The 18,118-nt window shown below is 43.4% G+C and overlaps 1 protein-coding gene across 8 annotated transcripts in view; it reads left to right on the forward strand.

The window, feature by feature from the left end:
- Positions 1-18,118, forward strand: part of UBR4 (ubiquitin protein ligase E3 component n-recognin 4) — a 136,859-nt gene that overhangs the window by 10,481 nt on the left and 108,260 nt on the right. For all 8 annotated transcript variants that reach the window (XM_032302693.1, XM_032302695.1, XM_032302699.1 and 5 more), the window contains exons 6-17: positions 184-286; positions 366-507; positions 666-790; positions 3,905-4,029; positions 4,620-4,679; positions 4,765-4,955; positions 9,470-9,569; positions 9,703-9,840; positions 10,502-10,619; positions 11,467-11,654; positions 12,797-12,956; positions 13,078-13,163. In XM_032302693.1, coding sequence (XP_032158584.1) covers positions 184-286; positions 366-507; positions 666-790; positions 3,905-4,029; positions 4,620-4,679; positions 4,765-4,955; positions 9,470-9,569; positions 9,703-9,840; positions 10,502-10,619; positions 11,467-11,654; positions 12,797-12,956; positions 13,078-13,163 — 1,536 coding nt within the window. The remainder of the gene's footprint in view (positions 1-183; positions 287-365; positions 508-665; positions 791-3,904; positions 4,030-4,619; positions 4,680-4,764; positions 4,956-9,469; positions 9,570-9,702; positions 9,841-10,501; positions 10,620-11,466; positions 11,655-12,796; positions 12,957-13,077; positions 13,164-18,118) is intronic.

Here is an 18,118-nt window from a genome sequence, read left to right on the forward strand (position 1 = left end):
AAAATAACTTCTATTTTCCCTAACATTAGTGAGGGATTCCCCTCCTCATTAACTGGGAATTCTCAAGAGTATCCATAGACCTTCTGCTTGGTTTGGGCTCTTGCTTAGATTCTGAACTGTAGGGCCATTGTCAGCAGGTGATAATACCATGATAGGCCTTTCACATCCTTTGTTTCTCTTCAGGCTGAAGGGGAAAATGATGAGCAGTCATCCACAGATCAAGCCTCTGCTATCAAAACCAAGAATGTGTTTATAGCTCAGAATGTGGCTAGTCTTCAAGAGCTTGGTAAGACTCTTAATTGTTGTCATAAAGCTGGTTTCTCTGCTTTCAAAAATTCCGTTAAATGGAATTGTCATTAATGCAGGTGGCTCCGAGAAGCTCCTGCGCGTGTGTTTGAACCTGCCCTATTTCCTGCGCTACATCAATCGGTTTCAAGATGCAGTGTTGGCCAATTCTTTCTTCATCATGCCGGCCACAGTAGCAGATGCCACTGCTGTTCGGAATGGGTAAGGTGCTCCAGGATGTGTGCTTTACCTTCTAAAGCTGCTCTCGAGAGAAACTGGGTAGTTGTTTATGGCACGCTAACTTTCTTTAATTATCAGATTATAGAATTAAGGGATTCAAGGAGACACTTTGGTTAACCTCCTTCTCTGTCATGTTGTAGTTTTCATTCACTGGTGATTGATGTAACCATGGCATTGGATACCCTCTCTCTCCCCGTGTTGGAACCTCTCAATCCTTCTCGTCTGCAAGATGTGACAGTCCTCAGCCTAAGTTGTCTGTATGCAGGTGAGGGGTTGTGATGTCTGATCTCATTTTCTTAGTTCAGTGCAAGTATACTTTCTGGAAGCCATGAGATCACCCTGCGTGCTCTTCTCTCTTCCCTTTCCTTGAGCCCTTATCCCTGAGGATCATCTGCTGTCTCATCTAGGTGAAAGGAGGTCTCCATGTGAATCCTGTGAATGATACTGCTGTTGCACAACTGTTGGCATGTGAGGTGCATATTTGCTTTCATAGTATATGCAGATAGTAAATATCTGCTGTATGGAAAGCAAAATGCCAAGTGCTGTTGGGATTTTGAGATAAACAGTATGTAATCATGCCTTCAAGGAGCCTTTATCGAGAACAGTTAGGACCACATGGAATAATATATAGTAGGGGGTGATAAAGGCAATAAGAGAAATGTAGAGTAGTTGGGTGCACAAAGAAGGGAGAGATGGAGTCTTGCTGGGGGAGCAAGTCTCGGGAAGCCTTTACAGAACAGGTGGTATCCGTTTATATTGATCAACACAGCAGATGTTACCCTTCATGCTCCCCCAAATTTCCCTTTCTTCCTGTTGCTCATGCTGCCTTGAGAGTGGGGTTTGACAGCTGGTGTTCGCTCTCTTTTAAGTTGCTGTGACAGGGACTTTTTAATCCAATTCACTGATCCTTGGTTTTAAATACTATAGTCCTGTATGTCTTAGAAGGTATGCCAATTTCTGATGTTTACTTGGTTCTTTGAGTGAGGATTTGAACAGCTTTGGCAACCTGACCTTGGGGACACCAATAAATGCTGAGGTTGATCATCTCCCTACTTTCTTTCAATAGCTTTATTTTGAACATCTGGATGCAAAAGGGATATAAAGAGAAAGGCACTTTAAATTGGGTAAAGCAGTAGTAATGAAGGAGTTCTGTAGGGCAGGTGGGATTGCAACTTGGCTATCTGGAGGTAGAGGCCGAGGCAGGACTCAAAATATCCTAGAGTTTGGGGGAACATATTGTATAAGTGTGTGGAGGGAAGGGATGAAGGGAGAGAATATGTGATTAGTGGTTATTGTATAGCCAGAGAGGAAGGAGGACACAATCACAGAGGTCTTAGAAACGCAGTCTAAGTCATTTGGACAAAGTCTATAAACAGTAGAAACCACTGAAAATTGCGAGCTATATTCAAGCAGCAGTGTGCAGGATATTTTGGTGTGGGGAAATTTGGAGGCAGGAAGCTTTGTTAGGAGGAATTTTTGTAGTCATTCAGGCAAGACACAGTAAGAGCCTGAGCTCGGGCAGCAGCAGGGGAGCAGGAAAGCTAAAGGTACATGGGAAAATGTGTTCTCCCCTAGCTCGTCTCCAGTGCTCATTTCCTCATCCTCTGTCCTTGATTTTTTGTAGATTTTAAGTTGGGATTATTTAATTTTTAGGAAATTTCTTGAGTATCACACGGCTATCCGTATACTTAGTTAATATTGGTTAAGGAGTCCTTAAAATTTTTTAGTTGGATTAAAGATCCCAGGTGTGGGTTGTTGAAATTTGATGGCCTGGGATTTGACATAAAGACAAGGATTTGGCCTTTGTGTCTTTGAGGAACACCAGACATGGAATGTTTTTCCACATAATCTTGGAAAAATGGGAAATCATTTTGTGATGTTTTATTTATTTTTTTTTTTTAAAGATTTTATTTATTTATCAGAGAGAGAGGGGGAGAGAGCGAGCACAGGGAGACAGAATGGCAGGCAGAGGCAGAGGGAGAAGCAGGCTCCCCGCCGAGCAAGGAGCCCGATGTGGGACTCCATCCCAGGATGCTGGGATCATGACCTGAGCCGAAGGCAGCTGCTTAACCAACTGAGCCACCCAGGCGTCCCTCATTTTGTGATGTTTTAAAGTTAATAGGTTTTATCTTATTTTTAAGATTTTATTTATTTATTTGACAGAGATCACAAGTAGGCAGAGCGGCAAGCAGAGAGAGAGGAAGGGAGGCAGGCTCCATGCTGAGCAGAGAGCCTGACTTGGGGCTCAATCCCAGGACCCTGGGATCATGACCTGTGCCGAAGGCAGAAGCTTTAACCCACTAAGCCCCCAGGCGCCCCCAATAGATTTTATTTTATTTTTTTTTAAAGATTTTATTTATTTATTTGACAGAGAGAGATCACAGGTAGGTAGAGAGGCTGGCGCAGAGAGAGAGAGAGAGAGAGAGAGAGAGAAGCAGGCTCCCCGCCGAGCAGAGAGCCCGATGGGGGACTCGATCCCAGGACCCTGAGATCATGACCTGAGCCGAAGGCAGCGGCTTAACCCACTGAGCCACCCGGGCGCCCTAGATTTTATTTTTAAAGCAGTTTTAGAGAAGTTGAGCAGGTTATACAGAATTCCTATCTACCCTCTCTCCCCAGTACTGTTTCCTTTATTATTCACGTATTGCATTACTAAGGTAATGAACTTTGTTATAATGATGAACCCAGTATTTGATATACAATTATCTGAAGTCCATTGTTTACGTCAGGGTTTCCTTTTGTTAGGCGGTTCTGTGGGTTTTGACAAATGTGTAATGTCCTGTACTTATCATCACTGTGACACAATGTAGTTTCGCTGCTCTGCAGTCCCCCCGGGCTCCGCCTAGTACTCCTGCTCTCCTGCCCGTGCTGCCAGAAACCACTGAGCTTTTTACTGTCTCCATGGTTTTAACTTTGCCAGAGTGCCCTAAAATTGGAATCAGTTATACATTATGTTGCCTTTACAGGCTGGCTTCTTCTGCTTGGAGTGCACATTTAAGTTTCCTCCCTGATTTTTTTATGACTTGATCGCTCACCCTTTTTTATTGCTGAATAATATTCTCTGTGTGGGTGTGCCATAGTTCGTGGTAGAGCATCTCAGTTGCTTCTCATTGTTGGCAGTTACAGACAAAGCTCTAAGAAGTGCTCATGTGCAGGTTTTGATGTGGATGCAAGGGTTCAGCTCGTTCAGGTAAATACTCTGGAGTGTGATTGCTGGACCGGATGGTAATGCTGTCTAGTCTTGCTCTTGTGGACATTACTCTCAGTCGTCAGATCATGGAATGGCTTGGGGGGTAGGTTGTATTTTCTGTTCCTGTTTTGGTGGACTTCTGGGACTGTGCCATGATTGGAATCTGTGCATCTTTCCCTCCTCCTCCAGGTGTGAGTGTGGCAACTTGCATGGCCATCCTGCATGTGGGTAGTGCCCAGCAGGTGCGGACGGGGTCCACGAGCTCCAAAGAAGAGGACTACGAGAGCGATGCGGCTACCATTGTCCAGAAATGTGTAAGCTGGGTCCCCTCGCACCGGGGACCCCCGTCGTTCAGTGAGGAGGTAGTGCCAGGTCTACCCTCTTTCCGGGGAGAGGAAAGGATGTGGAGTCCTCTCCATAGCCTTCCCCCCCGGTAGCAGGTCTGAGAGGTGGGCATTCACGTGGTTGGCTCTGCAGAAGGCACCGCGTCATCGTGGTGGCAGTGGACCTTGTGAAAGATGAGTCACTCAGTCTGCACGTGTGCTGAGGGCTTGCTGTGCATCACTGCACTTTGAGCGGAGGCCTACAGTACACGAGATAGTCTCCCAGAATGGTGGGTGTGTAGGATGCGTCCCTGTGAGGTGCTGTGATCTGATGGGGGCCTGGCTGTGTTGCTTTAGGTTGTGTGGGGGAGACATCTCTGAGAAGGTGAGCCGTGAGCTGAGTGTAACAAGGAGTCACCACCATGTGAAAGTCCAGGAAAGTGTGATGGAGTCCTGTCATTAGAAAGTGACTGGAGGATATTAAATTCTCTAAGTGAAATTAATTCGGGTGGGATTAAAATTTGTAATGAAGTAAGTCAGCTCGCTCAGATTTCTTTCTGTGTATGTTTGATGTTGGACAGCTCGAAATCTATGACATGATTGGACAAGCGATCAGCAACTCCCGGCGGGCTGGTGGAGAGGTAAGAAGTATGTCTCTGCTGCATTCCTGTCTCATAGCTCGTAAGATCTCCGCGGTCATCCTTTTCTTTTGTACTTTTTCAACAGCACTATCAGAACTTCCAGCTGCTGGGTGCCTGGTGCTTGTTAAACAGCCTTTTCCTCATACTGAACCTCAGTCCCACTGCCTTGGCCGATAAGGGGAAAGAGAAAGACCCACTGGCTGCACTCCGAGTCAGAGACATCCTTTCTCGAACAAAAGAGGGAGTGGGCTCTCCCAAACTGGGACCTGGGAAAGGGTACGTGTCTACTCGATGGCTGTTCATGTTGTGTTTTGTGTCACTGCCGTTTTGTATTGATAGGGAGCTAGGGTAAGCCTCTAATCTTTACATCAGTGGAACTCTTTGCCACTGTACCTGGTTAAATTTAACAACTAAGGTAGTGATCATTGTCTCCTCTCTACATCATAGCTGTGTGAATTTGGACAAATTGCTCATTTTTTTCTGAGTCTGCTTATCTCTAAGAGGGGGAAATGTCTGTGTAATATAACTTTCAGAGTTTTTATGAGGTTCAAATCAGAAAAAAATGCCTCTGTTTTGTAAAACGGGCTGGTGTGACTTGCAGTTAATTACTCACCTGTGTGTTTGACTTGAGGGGAGGATTGTCAGATCCTCTTGGCTTGCTTCCTAGAACATTTGCTGCCGTCCTGATGCAGTCTGGACAGTAAGCCCTGCTTGCTTGGAGAGGAGTTAGAGATAGGACTTCCATGTGGTTCAAGGTTTTATTTTCTAAGCCCAGGCATTTCTGGGTTTTATTTATTTTTTGAGTCCCTGCCACGTGCTGGGCTCTTCCAGGCATGGAGGATGTAGTGCTGTTCAAAGCAAATGTCTGCTTTCATGGAGCTTATTTTCTAATTGGAGCAACAGTGAACGCAAGTACACTAGTAAGTTCATGATTGATTCTTACAGCAGTGTTTTGAAGAAAAATAGGCCTCAGCGAGGGGTTGGGGAGTGACGGGGGTGTTATTTAAGTTAGGATGATAAGAAATGGGCTCTAAGGACAAGGTGGAGAGAACATATGTGAGGTGACAGAGTGAGCCATGCAAATTTTGGGGGTATAGTTCAGATTTGGAGGTGGAGTATGATTAACATGTTTTTCTTTAAAGATTTTATATATTTATTTGACAGATCACAAGTAGGCAGAAAGGCAGGCAGAGAGAGAGGGGGAAGCAGGCTCCCCGCTGAGCAGAGAGCCTGATGCAGGGCTCGACCCCAGGACCCCGGGATCATGACTTGAGCTAAAGGCAGAGGCTTAATCTGCCTGGGATCGAGCGGGCCTAATCCCAGGACCCTGAGACTGTGACCCGAGGCAAAGGCAGAGGCTTTAACCTACTGAGCCACCCAGGCACCCCATGATTGACATCTAGCCAGGGGCCAGATCTGCCTGGGCCAAGTGTAATCTGTAAGTGGTGGAGGGTTTTCCCTAGGGGAGTGATCTGATCTATTAATTCTTAGTGACCCAAGAACCCAGCTGGTGTGGGAATAAGACTGCAGGGACTAAGGCAGAAAGGAGGGAGAGTAGTTGGGAAGCTCATGCATTATTCCAAATGAGAGATGAAGGGAATTGGAATAGGGTGCTTGTGGGAAAGGTAGAGAGAAGAGGTCAAAGCAGCATGTGTTTGGAAGGTACAGCTGACAGGATTTGGTGATGGCTTGGATGGTGAGTGTGAAAGATAGGACATCAGAATTTTTTCACATAAGCAATTGGGTTGTATAATTTATGGAGACAGGGAACACTGGCTTAGGGCTTGGGTGGCAGGAAGGGGAAGAAGTATAGAATTTCGTTATTGCCATGCTGAGTTTGAGATGACTTTGAGACCTCTCTTTGTGAGATGGTGAATTGGCTATTGGTATGGATATCTAGAGTTCAAGGAGGAAGTCCAATTCTGGACCTCATTTAACAGATTATTCACTGAGTATCTTCTCTGTCCTGAGCTCTGTGTTATTTCCGGAATGCTGTGATGTATATTTAAAAAAAAAAACCCAACAGAAACAAAAACACATTTCTAAGAGACGTGAAAAGGTCATGTCAGATTGTATCTGGAGAGTATTCTAATCAGGGTATTTTGCCTGGGCAGAGAAATCAAGGCAGGTTTTCTTGAGGAAGTGTTAAGTGAACTGAAATTTGAAATAGACATTGGGATGGTAAAAATATTAGATACCAGGCAAAGAAGGGAGATGAGCATGTTCCAGAGAGAACAGTAGTTTGTGATTTTTTGAATTTTTGTCTTTACACTTGGCACTGTAGCAGGAAATGGGAGGGCGCCAAAAGGTCTATCCTTCAAAGTAATAGTAATGTTTAAAAAACAGCTCTTGTTTCTTGACATTTAAAAAGAAAATCTATACCTTATGTAAGTTACAAACCTTAAGAAAGGGGAAAATAAGTCATCCTAAATTCTACCTCCCAAACTGGTTAAACACTCCTCCAGACATTTTTCATTGCACATGATGTGCACTGATGTGCACAAGATGTGTATGTTTACAGAACAGGATTGCCTTTAGGAAATATCGTAGATGGGGGCACCTGGGTGGCTCAGTGGGTTAAAGCCTCTGCCTTCGGCTCAGGTCATGATCCCAGGGTCCTGGGATGGAGCCCCTCTTCGGGCCCTCTGCTCAGCAGGGAGCCTGCTTCCTCCCCTCTCTATCTCTGTCTGTCTCTCTGCCTACTTGTGATCTCTTTTTGTCAAATAAATAAAATCTTCAAAAAAGAAAAGAAATTATAGATAACTTTTCAGTGGTGCTGTTTTGGACTCACTATGAGTGTTTAATGGCTGGCAGTTTTCCACCCTATAAACATGCTGTTGTTAACTGATTACCCTATTGAAGCACTTATTTAGGCTATATTAAATTTCTTGTGTTGATAAACTATGCTTTGATAAGTTTTCTGAATGTAAATCTTTGTGAACTTGTTTAATTATCCCCTTGGGGTAAATTCCCAGAAGTATGATTGTTGGAACAAAATGGCATGCTTCTGTAAAAATTTGCAGGGTTTTGCTAGACTGTTCTGATGGCACTCTCACTATCGGTATGTGCCCATGTGCCCATTTCTCCCGGTCATCTTTGACAGTGGCTGTCATTAATCTTCATGTTTGTATAATCTTATTTTTTTTTTTAAAGACTTCATTTATTTGACAGTAATCACAAGTAGGCAGAGAGGCCGGCAGAGAGAGGGGGGAAGCAGGCTCCCTGCTGAGCAGAGAGCCAGAGGCAGGGCTTGATCCCAGGACTCTGGGATCATGACCTGAACTGAAGGCAGAGGCTTAAACCACTGAGCCACCCAGGTGCCCTATGTTTGTATAATCTTAAAAGAGAAGGATGGTATCACATCACTCCTACTTGTGTTTCTTTATGAGTACTGCTGTAACGGTGCTTTTTTTTTTTTTTTTTAAGATTTTATTTATTTATTTGGCAGAGAGAGAGAGATCACAAGTAGGCAGAGAGGCAGGCAGAGAGAGAGGAGGAAGCAGGCTCCCCGCCGAGCAGAGAGTCTGAGGCGGGGCTCGATCCCAGGACCCTGGGATCATGACCTGAGCCGAAGGCAGAGGCTTAACCCACTGAGCCACCCAGGTGCCCCATAACTGTGTTTTTTACCCCTGTTTTCTCTTCAGTATTTCTCCTTTTTTCTTACTGATGGACACGAGCTCTTTGTGTATTGGGTCTACTAATTTTTGTCCTGTGGTCATTTGAACAGAAAGAAAAAGTTTTACTCACATTTAAAGTTTAAAACTTTGTTTTTATTCTCTTTAGTTTATGACTAGATACTTTATAGAAGTTGGTGATTTTTACCCTTTTTCTTAGAAGAATGACTTTTTTTCTTAATTGATGAGCAGTTTCTTATAAGAGGCTGTCAACCTGGAACAGATTGAAGAGATACCTAGGGCAGGGTGTGGAGAAATAGCGCAGAGCATCCCTGCCCTCCAACACATACCACTCTTTTATTTCCCTCTGTTTATCAGCCCAGAAGCTCCTGAAAAGAATGACTTTTATTATTATTTTTTAAATTTTATGTTTTTTTTTTTTTAGAGATTTTACTTATTAGAGAGAGTACAAGCAGGAGGTGTTGCAGGCAGAGGCAGAGGGACAGGGAGAAGCAAGCTGTCCACCGAGCAGGGAGCCTGATGCAGGGACCCTGAGATCATGACCTCAGCTGAAGGCAGATGCTTAACCCACTGAGCCACCAGGCACCCAAAAGAATGACTTTTTTTTTTTTTTTTTTTAAAGATTTTATTTATTTATTTGACAGAGAGAAATCCCAAGCAGATGGAGAGGCAGGCAGAGAGAGAGAGAGGGAGGCAGGCTCTCTGCTGAGCAGAGAGCCCGATGCGGGCCTCGATCCCAGGACCCTGAGATCATGACCTGAGCCGAAGGCAGCGGCTTAACCCACTGAGCCACCCAGGCGCCCAAGAATGACTTTTTAAAAAGTTCGATCAACCTTTGAATGTCATCATCTTTCACATCACCCTGTAAATTTGAACCGATAGTTTGAATTCTAAAATGCTGGTGTTTGGAAGCCTTTCTGTAGTCCTGGAGTTCTTAACCTGAAGCCTATGGGTCCTGAGGCAGGCTGTGAGTGGGCTTCAGGGAGATGAAGTTTTTGAAATTACATGTAGATATTATGTGTGCATTTTTTTTTTTTCTTCTGGGGACAGGTCCATAGTTTCTGAAAGGGGTCAAGGCCCCAAATGGCAAGATGCCCTGTTTTTGAGGTTGTAATTTGTTTGTTTGCTGTTTTGTTTTTGTGTGTGTGTGTGTAGGCACCAGGGATTTGGGGTGCTCTCCGTAATACTGGCAAACCATGCTGTCAAGCTGTTAACTTCTCTCTTTCAAGACCTACAAGTGGAAGCTCTGCACAAGGTGAGGGCTTGTGCTTGGGGTCAGCATCTCCATTGCTGGTTTTACTTCTGGGGAGCTCCCATGAGCCGTCCGATCCTGTTACTTCCTGCTCAGTTGGAGGACATGAATTCTCTTTTGCTACGGTTCCCTTAAGGGCTGGGAGACAGATGGTCCTCCTGCGGTCCTGAGTGTTATGGCCCAGAGCACCTCCATCCAGAGGATCCAGCGGCTGATTGACTCTGTTCCACTGACAAACCTGCTGTTGACATTGCTCTCAACCTCCTACAGAAAGGTGGGTGTTGTCAGTGCTTCTGAGAATTGGAAGCTCTTACATAACCTTTTCAAAATGATGGAGAAGATTGTATACCGTGACCTTCATAATCTCAAGAGTTGTGGCTATGGTTTTGAAGATGAGCAAAATTCTTAAATGATTGCACATTTGAATCTGTTGTTGATTGCAGTGTTGTGATACATATGATTGCTTGGTGCTTTGAGACGGTTGTCATGCTGATGCAGTAGCTTAGAGGGCACTCTGGAAGCACTCCTGATTCAATTCTTTTTTTTGTTTTTTTGTTTTAAAGATTTTATGTATTTATTTGACAGAGAGAAATCACAAGTAGATGGAGAGAGAGAGAGGGAAGCAGGCTCCCTGCTGAGCAGAGAGCCCGATGCGGGACTCTATCTCAGGACCCTGAGATCATGACCTGAGCCGAAGGCAGCGGCTTAACCCACTGAGCCACCCAGGCGCCCCCTGATTCAATTCTTGTCCATAGTTTTGGCTTTGGAGTGCCTTGGTGGGATAAAGTGCCTCGAAGGAAAGGTGCGATTAGAATGACTTCCTAGATTTAGAGGAAAGGAAAAGACACAGAGAAAGTGTCTCATGTGGTGAACGAGGTGAATTAGGGCAGCTCCATTTTTGTGACCAGCAGTTACAAAGCCTCCTGCTTTCCTAGGCCTGCGTCCTGCAGCGTCAGAGGAAGGGCTCCATGAGCAGTGACGCCAGTGCCTCGACCGACTCAAACACCTACTATGAGGATGATTTCAGCAGCACGGAGGAAGACAGCAGCCAAGGTAGAGAGGGCTCTTTTTGGTCTTCAGGAGACAGGCAGCAGAGTGCAACGGGAAGTTTCCCCATGGCTTCCTTTAGTGTTCTGTTTGCCGTCTTCACCTGCCTAGTGTGGATCTTGATTTTCTGTGCCCTCAAAGGTGACGTCTTATTTAGGAGTAACTTGAACTGTGGAGACTGAAGGACAGAAACTACTCTCAGTGAAGCCCGGATTGCTTTTTAGCCCTTCCCCTCCCAAGATCAGAATACATCTCCATTCCTCTTTCTTTTTGTGTGGATGCATTTTGGGAACTCTGTTCTGAGCTTTCCCAGTGAATCTCCAGAGGTTGTGTATGAGGGATTTGGTTTGGCTGTTGTCATCGCTGTGTGGCTTGGGGAGGAGTAGGGAGAGGAACTCCAGACTCTGTTGCAGTGAGCAACAGGGCAAAACGAGCACTCCCTCTTGTCTAAGTTTGGAGATTGAATAAGAAAAATGTCTCAGGTTCTTTATAATCAGGTTTGTGGGAGTAATGTATAGTATTGTGAAAGGTGCAGCTCTTACTTTGGGCATTACAACTGATAGACAAGTAAAAATTTGTTTTTCAAAATGTTTGACTTGTTGCCAGTAAAGTGACATCATTGGGTTCCTTTAAGAAATACTAGTTTTATTGAGGTACAGTATACATCCGTAAAATGCTCCTGTTTTATGGGTACATTTGGATGAGTACTGGCAAATTTATACAGCCACGTAACTACCACCTGAAATCAAGATATCCTTGTGTTCCTTTTGACGTAGACACTTTCACAAAGCAGATGTACTGAAAACTTTGTAAAAATGTGTGATTTTTATTACTTATTTCTTTCTCTGTTTAGATGATGACAGTGAGCCTATTTTGGGGCAATGGTTTGAGGAGACCATCTCCCCCAGTAAAGAGAAAGTGGCACCTCCGCCCCCTCCCCCGCCTCCTCCGCTGGAGAGCTCTCCTCGAGTTAAAAGCCCCAGTAAACAGGCCCCTGGTGAGAAGGGCAACATTTTGGCTAGTCGCAAAGATCCTGAGTTGGTAAGAGTGAATTTCTGAGGTTTAAGGGAGGGAGAGATGGGGAGAAGGTGTGTGAGAAGTAGATTGTTTGAACTAAAACATTTTGTAGATTGGATTAACTGTAATATTTAGATATTTTTTTCTTAAGACTTATGAGTACCCCTGGTGTTTGAGTTGTATTCTTGGTATTGTTTCTTTGAGAGTTAGTAACATGACCTTTGGAGTTAGAAGTGGGTTTGAATCCTGCTTCTGCCACTCCTGGCTCTGAGACTTTGGGCAAGAGTCTAAAACTTCTCCAAGCCTGAGTTTTATCTTCTGTCATATGGGAGTGATTGTATCTGCCTTTAGGGGTGTTGTGAAGAATGAAAGAGCCCTTAGCGTAGGTGTGGTCCATCCTAAGTGCTTGCTAAATTATTTGTTCAGGCAGCGTTTCTAGATGATGTACTATGTGTCAGCGCTGTTCTAAAGCTAGATTGATAAGGCAGATACGGAGCACACTTTCATACAGCTTCAGCTCATCAAGGTTGTGGACATAAAACATTTACACAATAATTCAGTTCATTTTGAGAAACAAAGAGCTAAGAATTTTGTGTGTGTATAATGATCATACAGGCCTCAGAATTCCTTCTTTTTTTTTTTCCTAAAAGGTTTTATTTATTTATTTGTCAGAGAAAGAGAGCACAAGCAGGCAGTGTAGGAGGCAGAGGAAGAGGGAGAAGCAAGGCTCCCCGCTGAGCAGGGAGCCAGAGGCGGGACTCGATCCCAGGACTCTGGGATCGTGATCTGAACTGAAGGGAGCTGCTTAACCGACTGAGCCACCCAGGAGTCCCAGAATTCCTTATTTCAGTAATGTCCTTGAGCTGAAGAAATTCAGGGCCTTAGAGGAATGACAGAAGCAAGTCTATCTAGAAACCTCTGTCTTCCCACAGTGTTTTCTGAAGTCTGTTGTGTTCAGTTGGTGCCATTTTGTGTAACTGGTAGAATTATGTGGGAAAGATTGTTATAATAAATTTTATCTCACTGTAGGGGATTTAAAATCTGACCCTTTAATTCATGGCTTTTGTTGCATCATATCTGTGGGCGTGGTTTAGTTCTCTTTATATTCAGGATTTGGAGGCAGTCTGGGCCTATGGACCTGATGTAAGGTTCTTTATGTTTTTCAGTTCTTAGGCCTGGCTTCCAACATTTTGAACTTCATCACTTCTTCCATGCTGAACTCGCGGAACAATTTTATCCGAAACTACCTGAGCGTGTCTCTTTCAGAACACCACATGGCTACCCTGGCCAGCATCATTAAAGAGGTGGACAAAGATGGACTCAAGGGTCAGTAGGCAGGATAGGGGCTTGGTGGATTTTTTTCCCCCAGTGACGTTTGGCTGTTGGCAGGGAGGTGTGATGCATCAAGGGGCTGCTTGAATAATGAGTGTCCTTATTTGCTTTCCAGGTTCATCAGATGAAGAGTTCGCTGCTGCTCTCTATCACTTCAACCACTCTCTGGTAACTTCTGACCTTCAGTCACCCATTCTGCAGGTTTGTCTGCACCGATACCTTCGGCCAAGTGCTGTGTGTGTGTCTGCTCCCAGTAGGCTGTAGTGTTCTGATTACAAAGGAACATGGCTTGTTGTGGAAACACCTTCACTGGGAAGAGTTTGAGAGATTATTCTAATATGTCCCTCTGCCCCGTCAGGATCATTTCAAGACCGAAAAAAATGTGTTCTTTATCCTCAAGTCGTTCAGTAAGTTTAAAGCAAAGGAAAAACTACAAAACCAGCTCCTAATGAGTGTCCTAGTAGACAGGTGGGCAAAATAGATAAGAGGGCAGTTTATAAAAAAGGGACATATCAGTGGCTAACAATCCTAGGAATTGCTTAACTCCACCGGTAATCCAAGGAATCCATGTAGGAAATGTGTTTTAAAAATGTCATTGAAATTACAGGAGGTAGATGCTTTCTGATACAAGCTTACTTGCAAACTCACCAGCAAAATAAAGCCTGGGAGCTTGATTGAGGCCTTAAAAAATCTTAGGGTTTTTTCTCCCCACTAGTAAGTGATGTCTTGAATCCTGTATCTCAAATTCCTCCTTTCATTAGTTTTATATATACGCTTATTTTTACATTTATATTCTTTAAATTTTCAAATTACTTGATTGCTTTTAGCTTTATAGTAAATGATACCATCCTCTTTATATATCGTCTTGTTGGGCTTTCTTTTTTCATTTAGTATTATTTTCCAAGATTATATTGCCAAGATTCATCTGTGCTATTGCTAATTCTATAGTTCTTATTTTGCCATATACTGTGCCATTGTGTTTGTGACTGTACCAATTTATTCATCTCCCCTCTGCTCCCACTGATGTACCTTTTGGTTGTGTCAGGGTTTGTTGCTACTCCAGGTGTTGCTGTGATCTTGTACTTGTCCCCTGGATAACCAGGGGGTTCTCATGGGCAGATAACTGGGAGTAGATCTGGTAGGAAACCGAGTATGTGACTGTATGCAGGTAATGCCAGACTGCTCTCTCAAGTGGCCACACCAGTGCGGCACCTGGCTGGTTCAGTCTGGAAGAACAGGCGACTCTTGATCTTAGCATTGGGAGTTTGAGCCCCACATTGGGTATAGAGATTACTTAAAAAAAAAAAAAAAGCACCAAGTTTTACCATTACCCGCAATGTGTCAGATTTATAGATTCACTTTTTCTCCCACCATTTGACAATGTGTTTTTTCCTCCAATCCCAACGCGAGGCTTGAACTCATGATCCTGAGATCAAGACCTGAACTGAGTTTAAGAGTCCAACACTGAACTGAGCCACCCAGGTAGCCCCCACAGTGTCATATTTTAAGAATAATTTTTTAATGTGGTCAGAGTTAGTGATTCTCAGTCTCTTAGTGTGCATAAAGATCCCTGGGGAATTTATTTAATAAATGCAGATTTCTGTTGCAGCTACCCTTCACTTCCCCTGGAAGAATTAAATTTGGTAGATCTCTCTAATAGTTTGCCCTAAGATTGTTGTGAAAATTTTTCATTATTCTTAAGATTATTTTGGTGGATTCTCAGAATCAGCACACAGTTCAGGGGTATGTACTTCCCCCAAGGGAACAAAATCTAGGAATCTATTTCAAAAAGTTAAACATGATTCTTAGCATCCCAAGTTATTTGAAAAATTCTTAAAAATTTATTTAATTGTTTAAAAAGATAACTATAAAACCTATTTATACATACCTAGTGTTATGAAAAAAACTGCTTTGGGGGCATCTGCTTTAAGCATCTGCCTTCAGCTCAGGTCATCATCCTGGGGTTCTGGGCTCAAGTCTGGCCTCGGGCTCCCTGCTCAGTAGGAAGCCTGCTTCTCCCTCTCCCACTCCCCTTGCTTGTGTTCCCTCTCTTGCTATGTCTCTCTCTGTCAAATAACAAATAAAATCTTAAAAAAAAATTATAAAACCTATTTATACAAGCATTGCGTTGGGGGCACCTGGGTGGTACAGTCAGTGGAGCGTACCACTCCACTCGAGTCAGTGGACTTTTGATTTTAGTTCAGGTTGTGATCTCAGGGTTCTGAGATCGAACCCCACGTCAGGATCCATGCTCAGCGCAGTCTGCTTGAGAGTCTCTCTCTCTCTTTCTTCTTCCACCCCTCTCCCCTGTGCATGCACGTGTGTGCATTCTAGAACTCTCTATCTCACAAATAAGGAAATGTTAAAAAAATGATTTTTTGGCAGGAAAGGGAATATGACTTGAGTGGTAAAGTTGTTGACGTGAGATGAAGAGAACACAATGCTTTAGTTAATATGTGGCCTCTTGCACCTTCTCAGACTATATACGGTCAAGATGTCCGGCCAAAGTTAGCAGCTCCTTGCTGAGATCTAAATTTATTTAGGGAAGTTTCAAAGTTCATGGACTTGGCCCTTTCCTGCCTAAACTTGTCCAAATCATGGGGGAAGAAATACTTTCCGTAGAGAATAGGAGTTCTTAAGATTCCTGTAATGATGTTGCCCTCTTAGCATTTAAAAAAATAATTCCAGACTTTGTGTGGACGTGCAGCTTGGCCTCCCATAATCACTGACTTTATGGAGAGCAAGTTATCAAACCTCCGTCTTCATTCCATTTCCAAACATGGGACTTTAAATTCTTCCCTGAAATTTCATTGCTGTCATGGAAGAAAGTGAAGGGTGGTTAATGTAATTTACCTGCTATTGATATTGTTTCTCTGGAATCGTGTACAAAGTTCTTTTTTTTTTTTTGGAGAGAGAGAGACAGAAAGAGAGATAGAGCACGTGTGTATGGAACTGGGGCAGAGGCAGCAAAGGGAGGGGTAGCAAGAGAATGTTAAGCCAGCCTTATGCACAGCCCAGAGCCCTGAGATCATGACCTGAGTTGAAACCAAGAGTTGGACGCTTAACTGACTGAGCCACCTAGGCACCCCGCATACAAAGTTATGTACCCAAGGTGTCTAACTAGTGCTGCAAGACATACACAGTGTCCTTTAAGGGAGGTTAATGAAATGGACCCCACCCAGTCTTTGAAAGAAAACAAATGTAAGTTGCATCATAAAAATTTTCTTCATCAGAGTGATAAAAAACTGGGTCTGAGCTAGTAAGACTGCTAGGCTTTTTCTCCTTACAGAAGAAATTGAACCCTATTTATTGAAGATGATTTATGAACATGTAGCAGAAAGAGGACTTTCTGCCAAAAGGCCATGTGCTTGGTTGGCATGGTCTGTCTGTTCTTTTCTTTCAAATTTGTTTAATAGAGCAGTCTACTAAGATGATTTGTGTCTTCTGAAGCCAAATGAGAAAGCAGGCTTTGTCTGGCTTTCCGTTGGCATTTTGCTCTATTGGCCATTGGTGATTAGCTCAAACTCTAGCCCTGGTTGGAGATAGAATTGAAAGGTTGGGGATCCAGCCCTCTAATTATGTGGTTGGTTCCTCTGGCAACCAGCCCCCATCCTGAAGCTGTTTAGGGGCCTCATTATCATAAACACAGGTAATATTGAAAGGGGCTTATTACGAAGAGCAAAACATGTTCTTACCCTGTCAGGAAATGACAAGATTTTAGGAGCTCTGTGCCAGGAGTGGGACAAAGACCAAATATGTATTTCTCCTTGTATCACAATATTAATATTGTATCACAGTGTCACAGGGAGTTAGTGTTTAACGGGCATAGGTTTCAGTTGGGAAAAATAAAGTGCTGGAGATGGATGGTAGTGATGTTTGCATAGTGTATATGTACTTAATGCCACTTTAACTGTATAGTTAAAAATGATTTAAGTGGTAAATTTTATGTTACTTTATTTTATCATGACATAAGTAAAATAAACATACCTGGCACATAGTACTAGTGCCTACTAGAGATTAGCTGCTGTCTTTATTAGTTTGTTACTATTACTGTTATTCATGTTATATTTATTAACATATTTAATGTCTTAATGTTTATTACTATTGAGTATAGGAGTATAATGATTTAATATTACATAGTGGTATATGTTCACTTATCCATTCACTGAGTATTCATTGAGCACCTACTGTATACCAGGTAGTGTTGTAGGCATTGTCGAAATCCAGATGACTGGGATTAGTTTGGGGTCATGAGGAAAGGGGGTGATAAGGTATGGATAAAGGGCCTGCAGTAGAGATCTCGAGAAATTATTTGAATGGGGTAAAGGACATGGATAGGAAGGTATTGAGATACTGACTGCCTTTTCAACCCAAATGAGACCAGAAGGGTGCTCTGGTCTCATAGAAAGGGGATGTCAGCAAGAACAATTGGATTGGTGGTAGAAGGAGCCATATTGAGTTCGCAGGGAGCTCACTCTCCTAGGTTTGAGTCAGCTCTCGGGTTCTTTTCACTCATGGATAGCTTATTTACTGCATGTTTGCTCAGAATGATCCTCTGGGTTCTTGAGCTACATGAGATGCATTGTGTCATTTTCTTGTTCTGAAAAACAAGTTGGAGATCCAGCTGGTTCGGCTAGCCTGGAAGCCAGTGTGCGGTACAGCTTGAGTGCAAAACTTTCTTTTCATGAAGGAGTAAGCTAGAGGCAATGAGCTGCAGCGTTACCGTGGGATTGTCTTCTTTTCTGTTGGAATGGAGAATTTTATAGCCCTTTTAGTCCAGTGAGAAAAGCAGTTTGTATGTTCTTGTATACGAGAATTACATATGAGTTTTGTATAAGAATTGTGCATTTTTTCAATGTTTTTAGTTAAAATAGTTATGACTACTACTATTAAAAAAATCATTTTAAGTAAGATGGCATTTTGAGGTGCCAGTGGGTTGAAGACATCTAGAAGGTAGTTGAAAATGTGAATCTGAAATTTAGTTCTTAAAAAATTAAGATGGAGGGGCCCTTGGGTGATTCATTTGGTTAAGAGTCTGCCTTTGGCTCAGATAATGGTCTTGGGGTCCTGGGATGGAGCCCTGCATTGGGCTTCCTGCTCAGCGGGGAGTCTGCTTCTCCTCCCTCTGTCTCTGCCTCCCACTCATGCTTATTGTC

Source organism: Mustela erminea, chromosome 10 (assembly GCF_009829155.1).
Source record: "Mustela erminea isolate mMusErm1 chromosome 10, mMusErm1.Pri, whole genome shotgun sequence".
Classification (NCBI taxonomy): Eukaryota; Metazoa; Chordata; class Mammalia; order Carnivora; family Mustelidae; genus Mustela; species Mustela erminea.